The 18,201-nt window shown below is 59.9% G+C and overlaps 1 protein-coding gene across 1 annotated transcript in view; it reads right to left on the bottom strand.

Annotated features, from left to right (window-relative positions):
- The window catches only part of Cnpy1 (canopy FGF signaling regulator 1), a 54,185-nt gene that overhangs the window by 25,303 nt on the left and 10,681 nt on the right, over positions 1-18,201 (bottom strand). Inside the window, exon 2 of the mRNA XM_004629064.2 lies at positions 6,347-6,459. Coding sequence (XP_004629121.2) covers positions 6,347-6,459 — 113 coding nt within the window. The remainder of the gene's footprint in view (positions 1-6,346; positions 6,460-18,201) is intronic.

Raw genomic sequence — 18,201 nt, 5'->3', positions numbered from 1 at the left:
TTATGGGTGAAGGCCAGGATGCTTAGCTTAGGCAGACTTTTTAAAGGCAAAAACTGGGCTCATTGCTGGTTCATCTTCTCCACCTTCTCTACTAAATGTCTACAGTGTTCAAATCAAAGCTCCTGGTGACAGGAGTCAGGTCCGTGTCTGGCTCAGGGCCTAGACCCTCGATAGTGAGCTGCACCCGACAGCTTCTTCCGTGAGTGCTGTACCCCAAGTGCATCAGGCATCAGACTGTTGAGGCAGTTTAGAAGCTTAAAACAGCACTTGGGCCAGGGTCCTCAACCTTGGACCTGGGCTTGGTGGACACAGAGCCTGACGCTGGGGCGCCCTGGTCTTCACCCAGCCGTTCTAAGGCCGCCTGCTTGACCTGTCTCCACAGCTTGAACCTGCCCTCCTGCCAGACGGGTGCTGCAGGTGAGTGGGGACAGAGGCAGCACTCAGAGGGCATAATTCCTGATCTGTATTTCTGCCTCTTACGAGCTCCCTGTTGACCCTTGGGAGAGCTTGCTGCTTTCAGCTGTGTATAGCCAAACAGGCAGACAGCAAACAGGAAATCGCAACAAGAATGTCAGACTGTAGGGGGGCAGTCTCAACGGACAGTGACAACAGGCCGAGAAATGCTGCAGCAGGGGACAAACCTCTGCGGTGCCTGGGCCACTCCTCCAGGGACGCCAGCCCGGAGCTGGTAGACGCTGTGACCTGTGATGCCTAGCAGCCACCGCAGGAATCTGGGCGTGTGACCACCTCTTGGGGTCACACACACCCTGGATGTGAAAACATCCACTAGGCAGGTCGGTTCCGCTCGGACCCACGCTGTGCAGGACGCTCTGCAAGCAAAGGTGATGCTGGAATTAGAAAAAGCCTGCTCTGAAAGTTCAGACCGCTTCTTTATAGCAGATTTATGACCAAAAAAGTTCCTTGGAGTCCTTCTGCCAAAGAGCTGGGCCTGTATGGGCCGCATGGCTGTGTGGCCCTCTGTATGCCATGGTCTTTGAAACCACTTGTGGACGGTGGCTCTCCCCTCTTCAGACCCAGGCCACCTCAGCAGACACCCTTGTATGGTGTGATCTCCTCCTCCTTGTAAACTGGAACGTCTTCAATCAGACCCAAGAAACTCTAGGAGCAAAGCCCAGCTCACGAGATGGGTGGGAAAACCTGTCTTCTCCCTCCACCCTCAGGAAACAGAGCGCGTCACTTTCTTCTTCATCACACATCCACAGCCACTGAGTGGCCACCCATTGCAGGCTCCTACTCACAGGGAAGAGAGTAGCGTCCTCCCGCTGCAGCTAAGCCACACAGAGACAGGGCACGCACCGTGCACACGCATGCACGCAGGCCCACAGGCCCACCCGCAGAGGGCCAGGCCTCGCCTGCCTCCTCCTGGTCTCCCTCCTGGACTCCCAGCCCTGCTCTGCATGTCGCAGGGGGCTTGGGAGCAAGGAGCAGGCCGAATCAGCCATGGGCAGTCTCAGTCCTGGCATTTAATGTGGGACGCTGCCACTTTGCTGAGGAGGGAGGAAAGATGCAAGGAGGGTGCCCTGCTCAAAGCCAAGTCCTGCCAGGTCACTGTCGAGCTGTGCCCCAGGGAGGGGAGGGGAGAGGCTTGCACACCCCACACCCCCAGTGGGGTACAGGCCCCTCCCTAATAGGCACGGAGCTGGTGCCCGTGGTCCCCTGTCAGCAGTGCTGCTGCGCTTCCTGCCCCTGCTCTGATCCCTGCGCATCCCCAGCTAGGCGAGCGCTGCCGTCACAGAGCAGCTCCAGGTGCCCTCTGCTCACCCCAGCATGAGGAGCATGTCTGCGGGACCAGAAGGAAGCGCACACTCAATTACCTGTGCCTGCTGCAGGCCGAGCCTGCCCGCCTGCGGCCAGCAAAGGACAGCTTTCCTGGCCAGAGGCCCTCATTGTTTTATGCCCACCAAGAGGATTAAAATAATCTCTTTCCCTTTTAATTTCATGTCACATATCTTTTTCACAGCCCCGGGGACAGTGTGAATTTTTAATTCCTGGATTGGGGAACAGGGAGGGGTGGTTAACCCTGGTGGACGAGGCCAGAGGGCCCTGGGGAAAAGGGCCCCCTGCTGGCCCCACCTGGAAAAGCATGAGTCCCCTGGCCTCTGCCATGACGAGGCCACCCTGGGCGTGCCCTGTCCAGGTCAGCAGCCCTAGGGCGCAGACAGCCTGCTGGTCACCCCGGTGCCCGGGGGCATCTGACTACGCCGCTGCCCACGTGGCAGCCCTCAGCCTCCCAGCGCCCATCCGCCCTGTCCCCATGGACACAGGCAATCTCTGTTGGTGTTGGGCACACAGCCACACACCTCTGCCGTGTGCGCACACACCTGAACACCACACGCAGTAGTGTGAGCCCAGCTGCTACACTTCTAAAATGAAGCAACCCGCGGGGCACAGGTTAGTGGTGCAGGCCTGTCCTCTCAGCATTCAGCAGGCTGAGGGAGGAAGACCGCTGGGACTCTAGGCTGGCTTGGGCTACGTAGCAAGACCCTGCCTCAAAACAACAACAGCAGCTCGGTGTTGAACTGGCCACAGCTGCAGAGGACACGGCCTGCTTCTCTGCTCGGCCAGGAGAGAGGAGCACTTGGAACTCTGTTCTTAGCCCTCTGCCCAGCACCCAGACGCCCCCTCTTAGCCCTTCCAGGAGTTAAGCAAAGGGCCCCTGCTCCCTGGGCACAGCAATTTTGGCTTCCACTTCCATCTTGAAGGTCTCACTTTAGATGTGCAGAAAAGGCAGATAGACACTTGTCTGGGCGGCAGGCAGCAGCCTGTCTCCAGGCAGCTGTGCACTGGGTGGTTCATTGTTTTGACCAAAACCGCTATGGCGTGTTGGCAAGTGGTGGTCAACTTGTAGCACCCAGCTGCTCTGAAGCAGCGTGGTGCTGGGAGTGGAGGCCACTGGAGGGCTGCTGACAACGACCTGAAAAGGTGGACTGGAAAGGAGGAGGTGGCGCCGTGGTTCCCTGGAAGAGCCGGTCGCGCTGGCTTTCCTAAGGAACTCCACTGTTCTCGTTGTCACAGGAGCTCAGGGCCTTGTCGCTGGGAATGGCTGCAGTTCACTTGGGAGGAGCTCTGGTCCTTTCCTTGAGCATCGCTTCCTGGCTCAGAGGAGAAGACGGTGCCCTGCTCAGTCCCCTAGAGGAGCTGGTCGTGCTGGCCTTCCTGATGGGACCTCGCCTGGTGTCATTGTCGGGGGGGCTCAGGTCCTTGCTGTCCCTGATAATGACATCAGTGATGTCATGTGGTGGCCACATTCTCGATGCCATCACTGCAGTAAGCTTCGGGGAGCTCTGTCCTTGCCCCGAGCGTTGCTTCCTGGCTCGGTGCAGATGCTCAGCCGCTGGCTCGGGCCCTCCGTCCCGCTGACACAGACTTTCTAGCTCACCGCTGACCTCTGGGCCTTCCCAGCGCAGATCCGTGCAGCAGGCTGTGTGAGGCACTGTCGTGGGCTCCGGGCCCTCAGCCGGAGTCTCAGGTCTCTCGCGCGTGGACAGCTCTCCTGCACCTGTACTTGGCTCTTCAGGTGACCGCTATAATAATCCTATCAGCTACGTGTCCTGTGTTAAATTGCTCCCCTTGCTAGCTCTGACTAGAACAACCGCCACTAGTTCACAGACGGCAGCTCAGTGCCACGGTGCTGGCCGTGGCTTGCTTACCAGACGTGGCTTGTGGCAGGACAAGGAAGCCATGGCTGGGGACATACCCACTTAGTGGCACCGGCAGGAATGGCCTCGCTCCTGTCACTACTTTGCTGTGGACAGAAAGCTTTGCAAGTGAAATCGAGTGCTCACTCCTGTGTCACTCCTTGTTTCCTCTTTTCAAGGGAGGAGAATGACATGCAAAACCTGAAGGAGAGCATTTCCTTTTTGGTTTGGTTTTTGAGACAGTCTTACTGTGCAGGATGGCCTCGAGCCCACGGTCCTCCTGCCTCAGCCTCCTGAGTGCTGGGATCGTAGGCATGCGCCATGGTGCAGAAGCAGAGCGATTCGAGCATGGGTGGCAGTGACTGCGAGCAGGGCAGCGGCCAGTGCACCACCGAGGTGCTGCTCCTCCCAGCTGCTCGGCTTCAGCTGCGCCCTAATACTGATGACTCTGAAGGTCTCCTGGCTCTCTCGAGGGTGACATTGATTAAAATAACTGACACTTGTTTTCCCATGATCCCCAGCCCCATGCACCCCGCCTTTAGCCCTCTCCTTGCCTGTGGAGGGTCAGGAAAGAGCCTGCAAGTCTGCCTCCAAGGCCCCGAGCCAAGCACCCCAGTGCTCTGAGTGTGCAGCAGTTGTCAGGGGTCTCAGCCACCACGCGGGGAGAATAGGGCTCCTTCCCCCAGAGTGCTGCTGTCCACCAGGCCAGGGTCCCTGTCCCTTCAGTTCAGCAGTCCCTAGAGGAGCGTGAGTGTGGGCCATGAGAGGCATCTTGCCTGAGAGGAGACAGCAGCCCTGGGGGCTCGACGCAACCCTGGGGTGGGAGGACTGTCCCCGTGCAGGGCCCAGGGAGACGCAGGCACGGGGCGGTGGCTGGGAAGGCTGTACATTTTCATCATGCTTCTGGAGACTGAGCTGCTGCCCACTGGGGACAGCCAGGGGTGCGAAACCCTCAGAGTCCTGGACATCACGCTGAGCAGCAGCTGGCCAGTGGGCAGAGGGGGCCCCGCCCATCCTGCCAAGTGACTCCAGAGCTGCGACCTGGGAGCTCTGCTCATGGGATCTGAAGCCGTGGGCAGGGGGGGTCGTGGGCCTGGGCCCTGAGGGCCTGGCGAGGGTCCCCCTACCCAGCATTCATTCCCGAACTCACCCACAGGATGACAGGAGGCAGAGCCACCCAGTCTGAGACAGCTGGATTATCCAGGCAGAGGAGAGGGCGGGGTGACAGGGGTAACCAAGAAGGGGCGCAGGGGCGCCAGGGCTTCACAGAATCGGGAGGGGAGGAGGACCCCTCCCCAAGGCAGGGCTACTTCAGAATAGGAGCTGCCAGATTGGCCACTGTGTGGCCGACCCTCAGGGCCTCAGGCCCCTGCCCTCTGCCTCTCCTGCCATCTACACAGGCGGAGGCCTGGCCTTCCTGCCCCACAGCCCCTGCTGCCCCACAAGCAGTAAGTGGGCCACCCTGGCCTCGGAGGTCATCCTTGGAGGGAGGCCTGGCCCTGGACACAGCCCTCTGAGAGCGCCAGGTGCCAGCCAGGGCTGTGGCCAGGATCTATGTGACTGCCTCCTGGTGGCACACCTCTCAAGGCTCTCTGGTGAGTCCCAGAGAGATCCCTGCTGCCAGCCGCCCCTGCAGCAGACACTGACTTGCTTGTTCTGAAGTCAGGCAATGCTGTGTTCTCCCATGGCTGTCTGTCTCTCCCCACATCCACCCTGCAGGCTGGGAGTCTCCCTCCCCTCCTGCCTTTGCTGGAGCCTCACCCAGGAAGTCAGAGCAGCAGGGACAGCCTGGCCACCGTTGCTGTCACAAGGTGCATGCAGCAGGCTGAATAGAGCAGGGAGAAACTCTAGCCCAGCACCGATTGGCTCACATGGGCTTCGCAACTCTGCAGGACAACTTGCCCTGCAACGTGACTTCTCTGAGATTTTTGTTTCCGGGCTCTTAGCCTCTGTGCTGAGGCATGGGGGTGGGGTCCTCCTAAAACCAGAATCTAGATCCTCGCAGCACCCGCACCCCAGAGCCTCCAGGCCTCCTGCCTCCTTCCCATAGCCCCCTCCCGACATTTCGCCCCGTGGAGTCAGCTGTGAGCAAAACGCTTCTTTTTTTTTTTTTTTTTTTTTTGTGCAGGGTCTCACTACATAGCCCAAATTAGTAGGATCCTCCTGATTTCTGCCTCCCAAAGTGCTGGGATTACAGGCGTGCGCCACCGCGCGTGGACTCCATCACCGGCTCAGCGCACCTGGAGCCAGGGACCGAACCCTAAAACGCATCTTCTTCCTCATGAGCCAAGCTGGCCCTGGGAGATGAGTCACACCTCCCCGCCCCACAACCGACCTGCGACCTCAGGAGTGGCGGTGCAAGTGGAGGGTGCTCAGCCCCCACCGCTGGGCTCCCCGACCCCTGCCAGGCCTGCCCAAAACCATGGCGGTGCTAGTTTTATTCTGATGGATAGCAGTGCTGAAGTGTCTTCCAACTTGACAAGACAGCAAAGTTAGGTGCTGAGAGAGATACTTCAATTTCAAGCTTAAAGATGACTTTGGGTCCCCCAGGACTCAGAAGCAATTTAGAGCTGATACCCTGAACAAGAGAAAGGTTAGAAGATTAAGACCAACTGCTGTTTGGATAAATGGTTGGTAATTGCCCACATCCGCAATTAGACACGGCCACATAATTTCTTTTCCACTACCTTTCTCCGCTCCTGTGTCCCGTCAGGCCTGATCCGGTAGGAGCCCACCTTGGCCTTCTTCTGCCGAGCCTTGGTGACATCGTACTCCACTTCATCCATCAGCGCCCTGCATGCTGAACCAGACACGGGGTAGCCAGGTCAGAAAGGGGCAGCAGTCTCTGGTGGGCACCGGGGCCCTCCTCACAGCCTGCCCAGCAGCTGGTGGCCACTCAGACCGCCCTGCTCAGAGACCGCCCTCGGAGCCTCGCTTGCTTTGCATCCCTTTCGTACTTTCTGTGTGCTTTGAGCTCGTCTGGCATCGGAAGCCCCTGTGTTGTGTTAGACCCAGGCACCCTTTGTACAGCATAGTGTCAAACCGCATCCTGCTTCCGAACTCCACATCTGCTGCCCTGGAGGTCTGAGAGGACCGCTGGAGCTTGCCTTCATCTCATGTGCATCTGCTTTCCCCCCTGAACCCCTCTACCCTTGACCCAAGCCCACAGGGTCCTCTCAGATGAAAGGCAAAGCCACATGGTGCTGCCACATAAGCTGTAGATCGACGACAGGATTTGCCCTCTCCCCTGACTGTGGGTGAGAAGACAGCACCATGGGGCCAGCCCGGAGGGATGCAACCCGCATCAATGTCTATGAACACCCAGCCACCTGCAGGGCCAAGGATGACACACAGAGCCCCTTCTGACTCAAGCCTGCATTTGCAAGTCTGCCTGTTAGAGCGGCAGGGGCTTCACGGGCCCAGGATTTGCCTTCGGCACTGTCGCCCCCACCCTGCGCCTGGCATTCTCCTCTGATTGTGCCCAGCTCACACGGCTGGTGGCACAGCCTGCTTGGATAGCGACAAAGGCTGCTGTGGTCATGGAGACGCCTGGTGCACAGGACTGGCCGCTGTCCAGGCAGCGTACTGGGAGGGGACCCTTCCCACGGCCCCAATAGCTCAGCCGGCTAAGAGGGACAGGGCAGCTTCCGGGAGGCCGCTGTCCAAAACCCGCCCTTGCTGTTCAGGCCAAGAGCTCTGGCTTTGGTGGTCTGCAGGCCTGGCCTGGTGACCCTGGTCCTTGTTGCTGAGCTTCAGGTCCGGGGTGGCACTCAGTCCTTCTTGGCCAAGCTCCTAGCAAGTAGCCTGTGTCCCCGAGGCCCATCAGTCAGGGTGGAAGCCTGCCCAGTCCTGGGCAGAAGTCGAGGACACAGGTGATGTCAGCATTTAGCATCTGTGTGCGGAAAAGCAGCAGTCATGACAGTGACCTCCTGTCCTCCGGGCCACTGCCTTTTAGAGCTGGCTTTTCCCACTCTCTCTAGCTAAGACAGGCCCTGTGCGTTGGCCCTAGAACTCGTGCACATGTTGGAAGCTTCTGAATCTGGGATATGGGCTGGAACAACCTCCCTTTGCAGGCCCAGGGTGCACAAGGGACATCAGGTGGCCAGCTCTGGCACTGGACCTCCAGGGAGGCTCAGTGTCCTCGTCCTGGGCAACACGGCGGAAAGGAGGCTCTGACCTAATGTGTGAGGAGTGGCTCTGTCAGGCACCCTGTGGGGTCTCCCAGGTCACCCCTCTGCCTTTCCCCTTTACTGGGGTCCTGACTGGGCCCCAGGGATGAGCCTGGGAGCCCTGTCCCCACGGCCTCGCTGTCTGTCCCTGCCCTGAAGTCTGTGCAGGTGTCCCTGCCCTCAGGAGCCCCCAAGGCCGGCCCCACCTGCCCATGTGGAAGGGAACACACATGGCCCTCGGGACCACAGGTTGGTCACCCTCCCTCTCAGCCACCTCAGGGCAGGGCGCGGGTGACTGCAGCATCACCAAGCATCCCAAGTGCCTAGAGTGGCCGTGACAGTGGCAGGCCCAGCGCACAGCCACTGTCCCTAGAAGGCCTGGAAGGGAAGGGAGGGGCCGTGAGTTGGCTTTGCACAACCCAAGTCCCTCAGGGAAGACCTCATTCCCACGCCAGAGGGCCACGGGGTCCTAAGAAACCCATACCTGGTGTTGGTCAGGGCAGGACAAAACCCCAGGTGTTGGTGGGGCCCCCTCAGCCAGGTGGGAGCTGGGCGTCAGGGCTGCCAAGGCCACCTCCCTGCTGTTGCCTGGGATGCCAGCCCTGGGGAAGGCACACATGTAGCGAAGTCCAGCCGCACTCCAGGGTCAGGGCGACCTCAGCGTGAAGGGAGGCCTGGCTTTGCTCCTGGGTGGGGCAGGCTCCCCACGGAGGGCTTCTCCAGAAGAGATCATTTCCCGTTTCCGCCCCAGGTCACAGAACAAGTTAGCGGAGAGTCACATCAGCGACCCGGGCTGCAGATTTCTAGTCCAGCATTAATTTAAATGTTAATCTGAAATCTTCCCTTAAATCACTGGAGTTTAGAGTTTATTAGAGCAGGCGGCGGGAGCAGGGCCTCGTGGGGTTAGTGGGGGCCGCAGTGCCTGCCAGAGGGCCAGCCCCCTCCCAGCTGCCAAAACCCTTCACCCAGAGCCCCTGCCCTATGCCCCCTCCCCTGCACTCTCGTCCTCCCTGTCTCCTTCTGGGAGGAAGGTCTGGGAGCTGGGAAGGGATGGCCGAGTGGGCAGGGCAGATCCAGGGGTCCTAGGGGTTGGGTCTTGGCCCACCTCTGAGCAGCTGGCAGGAGGGGACCGCATCCCAGCACTGCCCAGACAGCCTGGAGGCACGATGGAAGTATTTATGGACTGGAGTAGGCAAGGAGCAGACCGCCTGCCCTCCCCAGAGCTACCCCAAAGGTGCTTCTTCCTCAAAGAGTTATGCAAGCAACAAGCGGATGTCAGGCAGTCACCAAGCATAAGTGACAACCTACGCCCTGGAGGAGTGGTCAGCAACCTCCGTCAGGCACAGAGGGGCCCCAAGCAAGAGCACCCAGGGGCAGCAGGGCCTTCTGCTCAGCTGCCCTGACTAGCCAGAGGGCCAACAGGCGCTGGCCTCCCAGGGTGCAGGATCGGTGGGACCTCCAGTGTCCTCCAGGGTGTTGGAGCTGGACACTGACATCTGGGCACGAGAAGCCACCTGGGAGTCAGAGGCGTGAGGGCTGTGCCACCTCCCAGCCACCCCTCCCTGGGCACCTGACTGTCCTTAGGCACAGGGACGATACCTGCAGGAGGCTCCCAGACCCCAACCTTCCCTGGACAGGATATCAGAAGAACTTCTGCTTATGAGGGGGGCTGTGCCAGGCAGCATCGGGTGGGGACAGGTGCACTGCCCCTGCAGAGACTGGGATGGCACTAAGAAGGTGACAAGTGGGAGGAGAAGAGCGAGCAGGCCCAGCAGGCGAAGCATGTGGGGAACCCTATTCGCAGAAGCCCCCATGGAGTAGTGGGGTGAGGGGCAAGTGCAGCAGGGAGCCTGGGTCCCCAGGGGAAGCAGACAGGCTGACATGTTCAGGGACAGATGGAGGGAAGGAAACCACGTGGACCCTGCAGGACTTCAAGTAAGCAACACTGGACTGGGGATGTGGGTCAGGGGCACAGTGCCTGCCTGGCAAGCGTGAGGTCCCGTGTTTGATACTGGTAAAAAACAAACAAACAAAAGTGACACGTGATGTTTCCGAGGCCATTTAGGCCCCAGCTGGAACAGCCCAAGGGCCAGGGAGAGTGGCAGAGCTCTCCCGAGGGAAGGCTGGGGGCAGAAGAGGTCCTCTTGGGTCCCACTTCTTCTCTATTGGCAAAGCCCTGCTCATGCCCAGTAAAAAACCATCCGTGGGCCAGAGAAACTGGCCTCTTCCCAGGTAACTCCAGCCACCGGGTGGGATGGGCATGTGTTGCAGTCACAGTCACGAGGGCAGGCTGCAGCAATGCTTGGGACAGCCCACCTCCCCACTGCTGCCTCTGGTTGGTCCTGTGCGGGCAGGAGCTGGGGCTGTGGCAGCCTCCTGGCTCCCTGAGGGAGTTGGTCTAAGATGATGCCGAACAGCCGAGTGGGCACCGGAAGAGGTGGGGGCACTGTGGGACTCGTTACCTACGCATGTGACGGAGCCCACGTCTCCTTGGTGTGGGAGCCACTTGGATCAGGAATCCTGTGGCTTGTGGTCTTTGGCGGTGAGCTCTTGTGCAGCCGTCTCATGGACACGGACCAGCGGCCACAGCACCCCTGGGCTGACAGGCTGGGTTGCCGTGTGGACAGGGCGGGACCTGCTGTGGGCGCAGAGCCTCCTCCTGCGCGGGAGTGTGGCTGTCCTGTGTGTCTGCGTCCTGAAGTCCTCCTACAGGTCAGGACGCCCGTGGCGCTGGCCCCCAGCGCCCTCCACACGCTGTTTTCCTCTAATGACACCTTCAAGGGCCCAGGGCTGCTTCTGGGGCACACAGCGGGCCCCAACCCGCAGTCCAGGGAGCTTATTTCCGCCTTTCTGGAGGCACGAGGAGGCGTGCTGATGCCCCACACTGCTCCCGCTGTCTACGAGCTTCGGAGTCACCTCGGAGCTGAGCCCGGGGCCTCCTCAGACCTCCGAGGTGGACACGCGATGAGATCCACATGTTGCAAAACTGTCAAGGCCAGCTGGGGGTGCGGCTGGGCGGGAAGGCGCCTCCTTGCGTGCACAAGCCCTGAGTTAGATCCCCAACACCACAGAAAGAACGCCCAGAAGACAACAGCAAAAAAGAAATGACAACGGTGCCAATTGACAGGCGCAATGACTGCTTTAATGGGACCCTGGCATTGAATCTCTGCTAAATGACACCCTGTACCTCATAAACATCTAGCTTGTGCCAATTAAAAACAAACAAATTTTTAAAAATTCATCGAGGCAGCCACCCGGGCTTGCCGCGCAGTCACCTGTGTATAATGCAAAAGGGCAAAGGCTGCGGGGCACCCAGCTTCCGTGCCCGTGAGTCTGCCCACGCAGCAGCCACCCGCATGGAAAAGCAGCGGCGAGGCTGGGCCACGGCAGGCTGAGATCCACTCTCCGGGGCCAGGAGGCCGGGCTTGTCCTCCGGCCATGCACTAACTGGACGCAGCCGGGCAGGGCTTGAGAGGACGCGCCTGGCCTGGACCCAGGACCGTCCTGAGAGTCAGCGGGTGGGAGAGGAGGCTCCGCGCCAGCTGGTGGGGGCAGAGCGGGCCGGGGGCACCGCGGAGAGCACGGGCTCCGCGCCCCCACCCCATCACCACGGCAACCCGCGCGCCGGAGGCGCTCCCCATCGAGTTTTAACCCAAATTGTATTTTCCAGGCCTAAACTCAGCCGCTGTGAGGAGAACTCGTCTTAACAACTTTAAGATGCTCTCTGGCTGGGAGGCAAAGATGACAGGTGGACGGCGGGCGAGTGGGCGGCGCGCACGCCCTCCTTGGAGGCCAGCCGGTGAGCGCGGCCCTGGAGAGCAGCGAGCGCTCGATTCGCCCGCAGCCCTCAGCGAAGGAGGTGAGACTGCACGTGGTGGAGGAGGTGGTTTCCAGGGACGGTTCCAGTTTCCTTGTGACTCTGTTTACCTCCAATCTTAAAGCCCTCTGAGGTCAGGGTAATAATTTGGGGGACATGATAATTAGCAAGAAAATGCTGGTTACGCCGCCGGAAACGCGCAGACTTCTGGGACTAAGAAAGGCGCTTGATCAGCCCCAGGTAACCGGAACCGCGGCCCACCCCCGCGCTGTTTGATCTCCTTCCGTCCTGGTCTATTTATGTATTTTTTGGTACTAGGAGTCGGACTCAGGACCTTGGACTTGCCAGGCCGGCACTGAGGTGCTCAGCTACATCTGCAGCCCTCTGCTTTATTTGATGATTCTTTGAGTTTTTGTTTCAAGATTTTTGAGCACTAAATTTCTGTGAGACATTCGGTAGCACCAGGAAACGCCTGGAAAAGCACAAAACAAGCTGTTTATCGCGCGGCTGTTTCACAAGATGTGGGGCGGCTATTCTCAGGCTGGCTCCCGTCCCCCGAGTCCCTGTCAGTGAAAACCAGCCATTATGTGATTAAAGGCTCCAGGGACCCCAGCTCCAGCAGGGACAACAGCTGCTGTCCTCAGAGGGCACCCAGCAGGCCGCACACCTGAGCACGTCGCTGGGCGGGCGTCAGATGGGAGGCCCTGGGCATATGCTTTTGTTGTGCCCATTTCACGGATGGGGAAACTGAGGCTCAGAGTAGGCAGGCTCAGCGCTGCATGTGAGCAGGGCTGCAGCCCTATGATGGCTATGCTAGTGACCTCCAGGTGGGGCGCTGTCCTGCCCGCACCTGTTCACGGCACAGAGGCATTCAGGGGCCGGCAGCACAGCTCGCACATAGATTCTCTCCCGAGTCTGGTGGTAAGAGCAGGCCTTTTGACACCAGGGCTGTCACTGCCTGACACCAGCGCGGCTATGGGAAGCAGGCAGCCGCGGCGCAGGAGAGCGCTTCACCAGCCAGGAAGAAAGTGGCGTGTTTCTGAACTGTCCTCTCTGGTCACGTGGCCTTCAGCTCTCCGGCAGAGGAACTGGTGACGTGGTTTGCGGTGCCACGACAGCCCAGAGATGACGGGAAGTCCACGGAGGGTGCGCTCATGAAAATGCCATGGGGCCCCACAGCCGGAAGCTGCTTCGTCCTCTGTCCCGCAGCCGCTGCGCCCCTCAGCAGACTCTGCTGGTGGCGCCGGGTCCTCTTGGCCATAGCCAGAGGCCCTGCACCTGGCCTGGCACAAAGTGATGTCCCCATGAAAGGCCAAAGGATGCCCAGGATGGTTCCAGCAAGGATGGTGGCCCGTGTCTGGGACAGCACCGTGAGAGCCCAGGTCACTGCCTTCCAGCAGCCAGATGGCCTCCCTGTGCAGCCTTGTTGTCCCAGGCCAAAGTGGGGACACCCACTGCCTCCCTGTGGCTGCTGCCACCCTGCGGGGGCTCTGATGGGACTGTGGGCTCCAATTCCCAGCTGCTCTGACAGGGACGTCATGGATCTGCAGACCACAGCCACAGCCCTAGGAGATGCCAGCCCACACCTGATTAGGACAAGTTGGGCCATCAGTCACTCAGGGCTGCTGGAAAAGGCAGGGGACAGCGGAGAGTAAAAGGACGGTGGCATCCAGGCTTGGGCACAGGCACCTCAGCTTCCCTGTCCAAGCTGGCCTTCCTGGGCCAGCCCCTTAGTTCAGATCCTTAGGTGACCCTCCACCACCACCATCCCAGCACCTCTGAGAACAAAACCAAAGCTGCGCACGGTTCTCTCGGCCCGGGACAGCAGCTGTCTCCATGTCCCCATTATGGGTGCCACCTTTTCACTTTCCGCCAGAGGCTTGCTGTGGAGAGGGGCAGCACCATACAAACAGGCTCTCATTTGCCTTGCGGTTCACATTTCCACACCAAGAGCAAGGATACAGCGGAGGCTTCCCTCCCCCTCCCCATGGCTGTGGGAGCCTTGGAGTCAGCCCTCACCTTGGTCAGGGGACACAGGAGCACTGCGGAAGCAGGGCAGCGTGCAGTGGAGTGGGGTCCAGGGAGAAGGCAGCAGGAGGAGCCCCACACTGCGGCAGGAGCCCTGGCTCCTGTTAGAACAGGGCAGGCGTGGCTCGGGCAGGACTCTTCTGCTATATAAGGTCTTTACAGAAGAGGGGCTGAACAGTGCCACCACGGGGCTGTCACCCAGGTGCCCTTGGCCCTTTGCTGCACCGGTTTGTGGTTCTTCCCACCCAACCCCTGACCTCAGCCCCAGGCGCAGGACAACCTGCTGCACGGTAGACCTGGTTCCTGGTTCTGAGCCCTTAGGTTCTACCAACTGCAACTGAAAAATATTTTCAAGGAGAACCTCTCTCCATCGAATCTATCCAGATGTGTCCCTTTTGTGGTGCCTCCAGCACAAGTACAGCGGCAAGTGGTACACCTGGGCACCGTCTGAGGCAGAGCCAGGAAGGTGGGCATGATCTGTGGACACCATAGTGCTTTTCAACAGAAGCCAAGCGTCTGCACACGTGGGGACTTCAGGGCCATCAGGTCTACCCAGCAGGCACTCGAGAATTACTGTGATGTGGCAGTGACATCCTGCCACCTTTGGGCCTGGCCGCATAAGGTGCGCAGGCTTCCACCTGCCCCCACAACTCTGCGGTCACAGGAGGAGGACGTGTCCCAGCAGGCCACTGAGTGGAGCAGAGTGAGCCCCAGGGAACACTGACCCCAGCAGCCTGGAGACTGTGTGGCTGCTTGTTAAGAGTGACAGCTGAGGGACACAGCACTAGAGGAAAACAAGGCTTTGTGAATGGGGGACAAGTGACAGGAAACGGGTAAAAGAGGGGTGGGGCTGTGTGGCCGTAGCCCCTTCTCTCGGGCTGCCAGACGTGTCACTGGCACAGTTGGAAAGCTGCCCCTTGAACCCGCCAGGCGGATCAGGGAAGAACATGGGCGGCCCAGGAGCTGTGCACAGGCGCTGGCTGCTGACGGCCCGCCTTTGTTTGTTTGTTGGTTTGGTTGGTTGTTTGGTCAGCTGGTTGCTTGTTTGAGAAAGGATCTTGTATGTATTCCAGGCTGGCCCCGAGCTCGCGGTGATCCTTCCGCCTCAGCCTCCCGAGAGCTGGGATTGCTGGTGCGTACCACAACACCTGCCTGACTTCATCTTTTGCTTTCGTTCCTGCAGCCTATGTGACCACACAGGGATGACAAGGCCAGGCAATCCCACTGGTGTCCACGTGAGGCTCCCTTCCCTCCACCTCCCCTCTCCTCAGCCACGTGCCTTGGGCAGGCTGCTCTGATCCTCTGGGCACCAGAAGCCCAACCCCAGGCGCAGTCCTCACTGTCTCCATTCTGAATGAACTTGTTAAAGCATTTTTAGTGTAACAAAAGCAGATCAGTCCTTAGCAGGTGGATGTCACTAAATCAATGGCCCAAGGGTCCCTTGCCAAGGGCTGGCCAGAGGTCTGCCAGCAATGACAGAAAATGCAGAGATAGAGATTGGTTCTGTCCACAAGTCTGAACCCATTGGGAAGAAGACAGGGCAGGGTCTGGCTGAGCGTGTGGGTGGCCTCGTGGGAGAGGGACCCATGGTGACACCTTTCTGGGACCCACCTTGCAGTACCGTCCCAGAAGGACAAGGTAGAGTCCTGCTGCAGCCTTCTCTCCAAATGCTCTACAAGGACCCCAGGAAGAGACGAAGAGAGGACTGCAGAAATAAACCCCACCAGTGCAGTTCAGGATGAACCCTAGGGTGACTCGCTGTGGGGGGCTAGGAAGGAGCCACCCCACGGCCCCCGAAGCTGTGCCCAGAAACCGCCACCTAGGCTTCTATGAGGGCCTCCGAGAACAAGCATAGGGCTCCTCCCTGCACTCTGCCTTGGGACCACAGAGTGGGCAGCTTCCCTCTGGCCCGCCACGAACTGAATGCTCCAAATGCGCTCGGTGCTGGCCACTGCATCTCAGCAGCAGGAAGGGGGCAGACACACACGTGTGCACTGCACACACCCCACACACACTCACAGCTGCCTGCTTGGGGAGGAGGCCTCAGAGCCCGGGGCACTGACACACCAAGACAGCTTGTCTGTCCCAGAGGCCTTTGCGCTTCTTCTGAGCCCCTTCCTGCAGGCCCAGCTGAGGCGTGGGCCGAAGACAGCCCCTGCTCTGCTTGCCCCCAGGTCCTCTGGTCTCACCCCAGGAGCCTACTTTGTGTGTGTGTGCTGCTGTGGATTGATCCAGGACCTTCACACTGAGCTACATCCAAAGACCTCCCTGCATGTTTTTGATTTGTTGTCATCTTCTTGTTTTTCTTTGCGGTACCAGGATCGAACTCGGGATCTTGTGCATACCACTCAGGTGCTTATGCCACTGAGCTGTCTCCCTGGCCCTATATTTTTATTTTGAGACAAGGATTCACTAAGCCACTGATTTGCCCAGTACAAGCTCTACCTCCAGAGTCACCTGCCTCGGCCTCCCAGAGAACTAGGATTACGGAGAATATTCCAAGTTCTTAGAGGGGGTAGGCTGCAACATCACCAACCCAGCATCCCGGAAGGGAAACCCAGTCCACATCTGTTGCCTGGCAAGCAGCCTCTTTTGGCCTGAGTGCAGATGCTCGGTGGGAATGTGGACACAAACACGGATTCCACACACTGCTCTGCTAAGTCGCTCCTAGGCAGGCAGCGGGTGCCTTGCTTACCGCTCCCTGCCGAGTGTGGAAGGAGTTCTGTGTTCTGCTTCTCTGTGAGCCAGAATTAAGACCTTCTCTTCAGCACAACGAATGTCACTGCCACCTGACAACTATGGTGCCATGCTTTGCCCAGGACCACTTATACAGAGAAGGGGACCCAGCGAACTCGGGGGACGATCCCTGAGTAGGACAGAGAGCAGACAGCAGTCAGGAAGGACACCGCCAGGAGCCAGTGCCCTGGCAGTGACCGCAGCACTCCCTGCATGGAGTCTCTCCTTGCCGGCCGCATGCAGATGCCCACTGTCCCGTGTGCCCCGCCCTGCCCCTGGTGCTTGGAGCTCGCGGGTCAGCACATTGCACGCCCTGCCATCTCTCCAGCCTACACAGAGGTTCTGAAGCTCTCCGCACGCTGCCCCACGCAGCACACCCAGCTCTGTCCTTGAATGCCAGCCGCATGCCCTCCTTTCCAGCCCAGGCCTGGCAGCCTGCCCTGCCCCTCTTCTCTGGTTTCAGCCTCCTGCCCCTCGGCTCTGGCAGGCTGAAGTTCACCTGGGCACCTGATCCTGCTCCCCCAGCACTTCCCCATCCCAGGCCAGGTCAGGGGAGCCTGCTCAGCTCACTCAGAGCACCCAGACCGGGTTGGGTTGGGCACAACAGTGCCCAAGCCCAAGGCTGCCACAGCCATTCCCTGTGCCTGCAAAGGTCGGAGTGCTCCACCCCAGACCCAAGGTGGCCCAGTGTAGTTCCTTGTCCCCGGCCACCCACCCCAATTCGGCCCTGGTCTCACCTGCCCGTCCACCCCTCTGAGGCGCTCACCAGCCACACATACTGTACCTGGTGTGACAAGGAAGCCTATGGTGACTGTGGTCAGGCCCCAGGGCAGGGCAAGGTACCCCCCAGACCCCAGGGGCTTCTTTACAGCTGGAGCTAATGAGTACCCGTGGACCGACGGGTACAGGAGATGCTGGCCAAGAGGTTGACACCCACGCACCCAAACCCGCAGCCTCACTAGTGCCCTGGGGCCACCCTGAGTGGGGCTGGGAGTGAAAACAACCCCTTTGCTCAGGGATCCAGGGCCTGGAGGCAAGGATGCTCCCCCAAAGAGTGGGACCCCGGCTTACAGCGTGGACCTAGGGTGGGTGACGGGCCCCGGGCCGGGCAGGCACTTACCACCACAGCGCACGTCTGGCTCCTCAGAGCCCTGGGTGCCCCACAGCAGGGCCTGCAGGAGCAGCAGGGTCACTGGCAGCCATGCGGGCCCCATGTCCTCAGCAGAGCAGGGATGCGGTGGGCACAGGTGGCACAGGTGTGGACAGCCAGAGACCCCACCCAGCCCACAGGGTGGCACTGGAGTCCTGCCCCCCGCCAGGCTCCGCCCACCTGCAGCCCAGCCCTACAGAGAGTCCCAGCTCCCTCGGGTGAGGCTGCACCTGAGCCCTCTCCCTGCACCCACAAGGTCCCTGGGCAGCCCCGCCCCGCCCTCCCCTCTGCACTTTTGCCCCCCACTCCTGTCTCTGGCCCCGCCCTGTGGTCACCAGTCCCATCCTGGGTCCCCTACACTGGTCCTGTGAGGCGGCGCAGCAGCCACACAGAAGTCACCAGCGGTCATGCACGGTCCTCCTGGCGGAGTGCGGCCAGCAGGCTGGCATCTGGTGGTGATCTCTGAGTCTTTGCAGTTCTGCTCAGTCAGGGTTGCTGTGAATTGAGGACTGCTCTAAAGAGCAGACATATTAGAAACCAAACCAATAAGGCAGAGCCTACAGCCTGACTGAGTACAGGTAAAAGGCAGAGCCTACAGCCTGACTGAGTACAGGTAAAAGGCAGAGCCTACAGCCTGACTGA

This window comes from Octodon degus, unplaced genomic scaffold, assembly GCF_000260255.1.
Source record: "Octodon degus isolate 3935 unplaced genomic scaffold, OctDeg1.0 scaffold00027, whole genome shotgun sequence".
NCBI classification, from domain to species: Eukaryota; Metazoa; Chordata; class Mammalia; order Rodentia; family Octodontidae; genus Octodon; species Octodon degus.
This window is presented reverse-complemented; position numbering and strand designations above follow the sequence as displayed.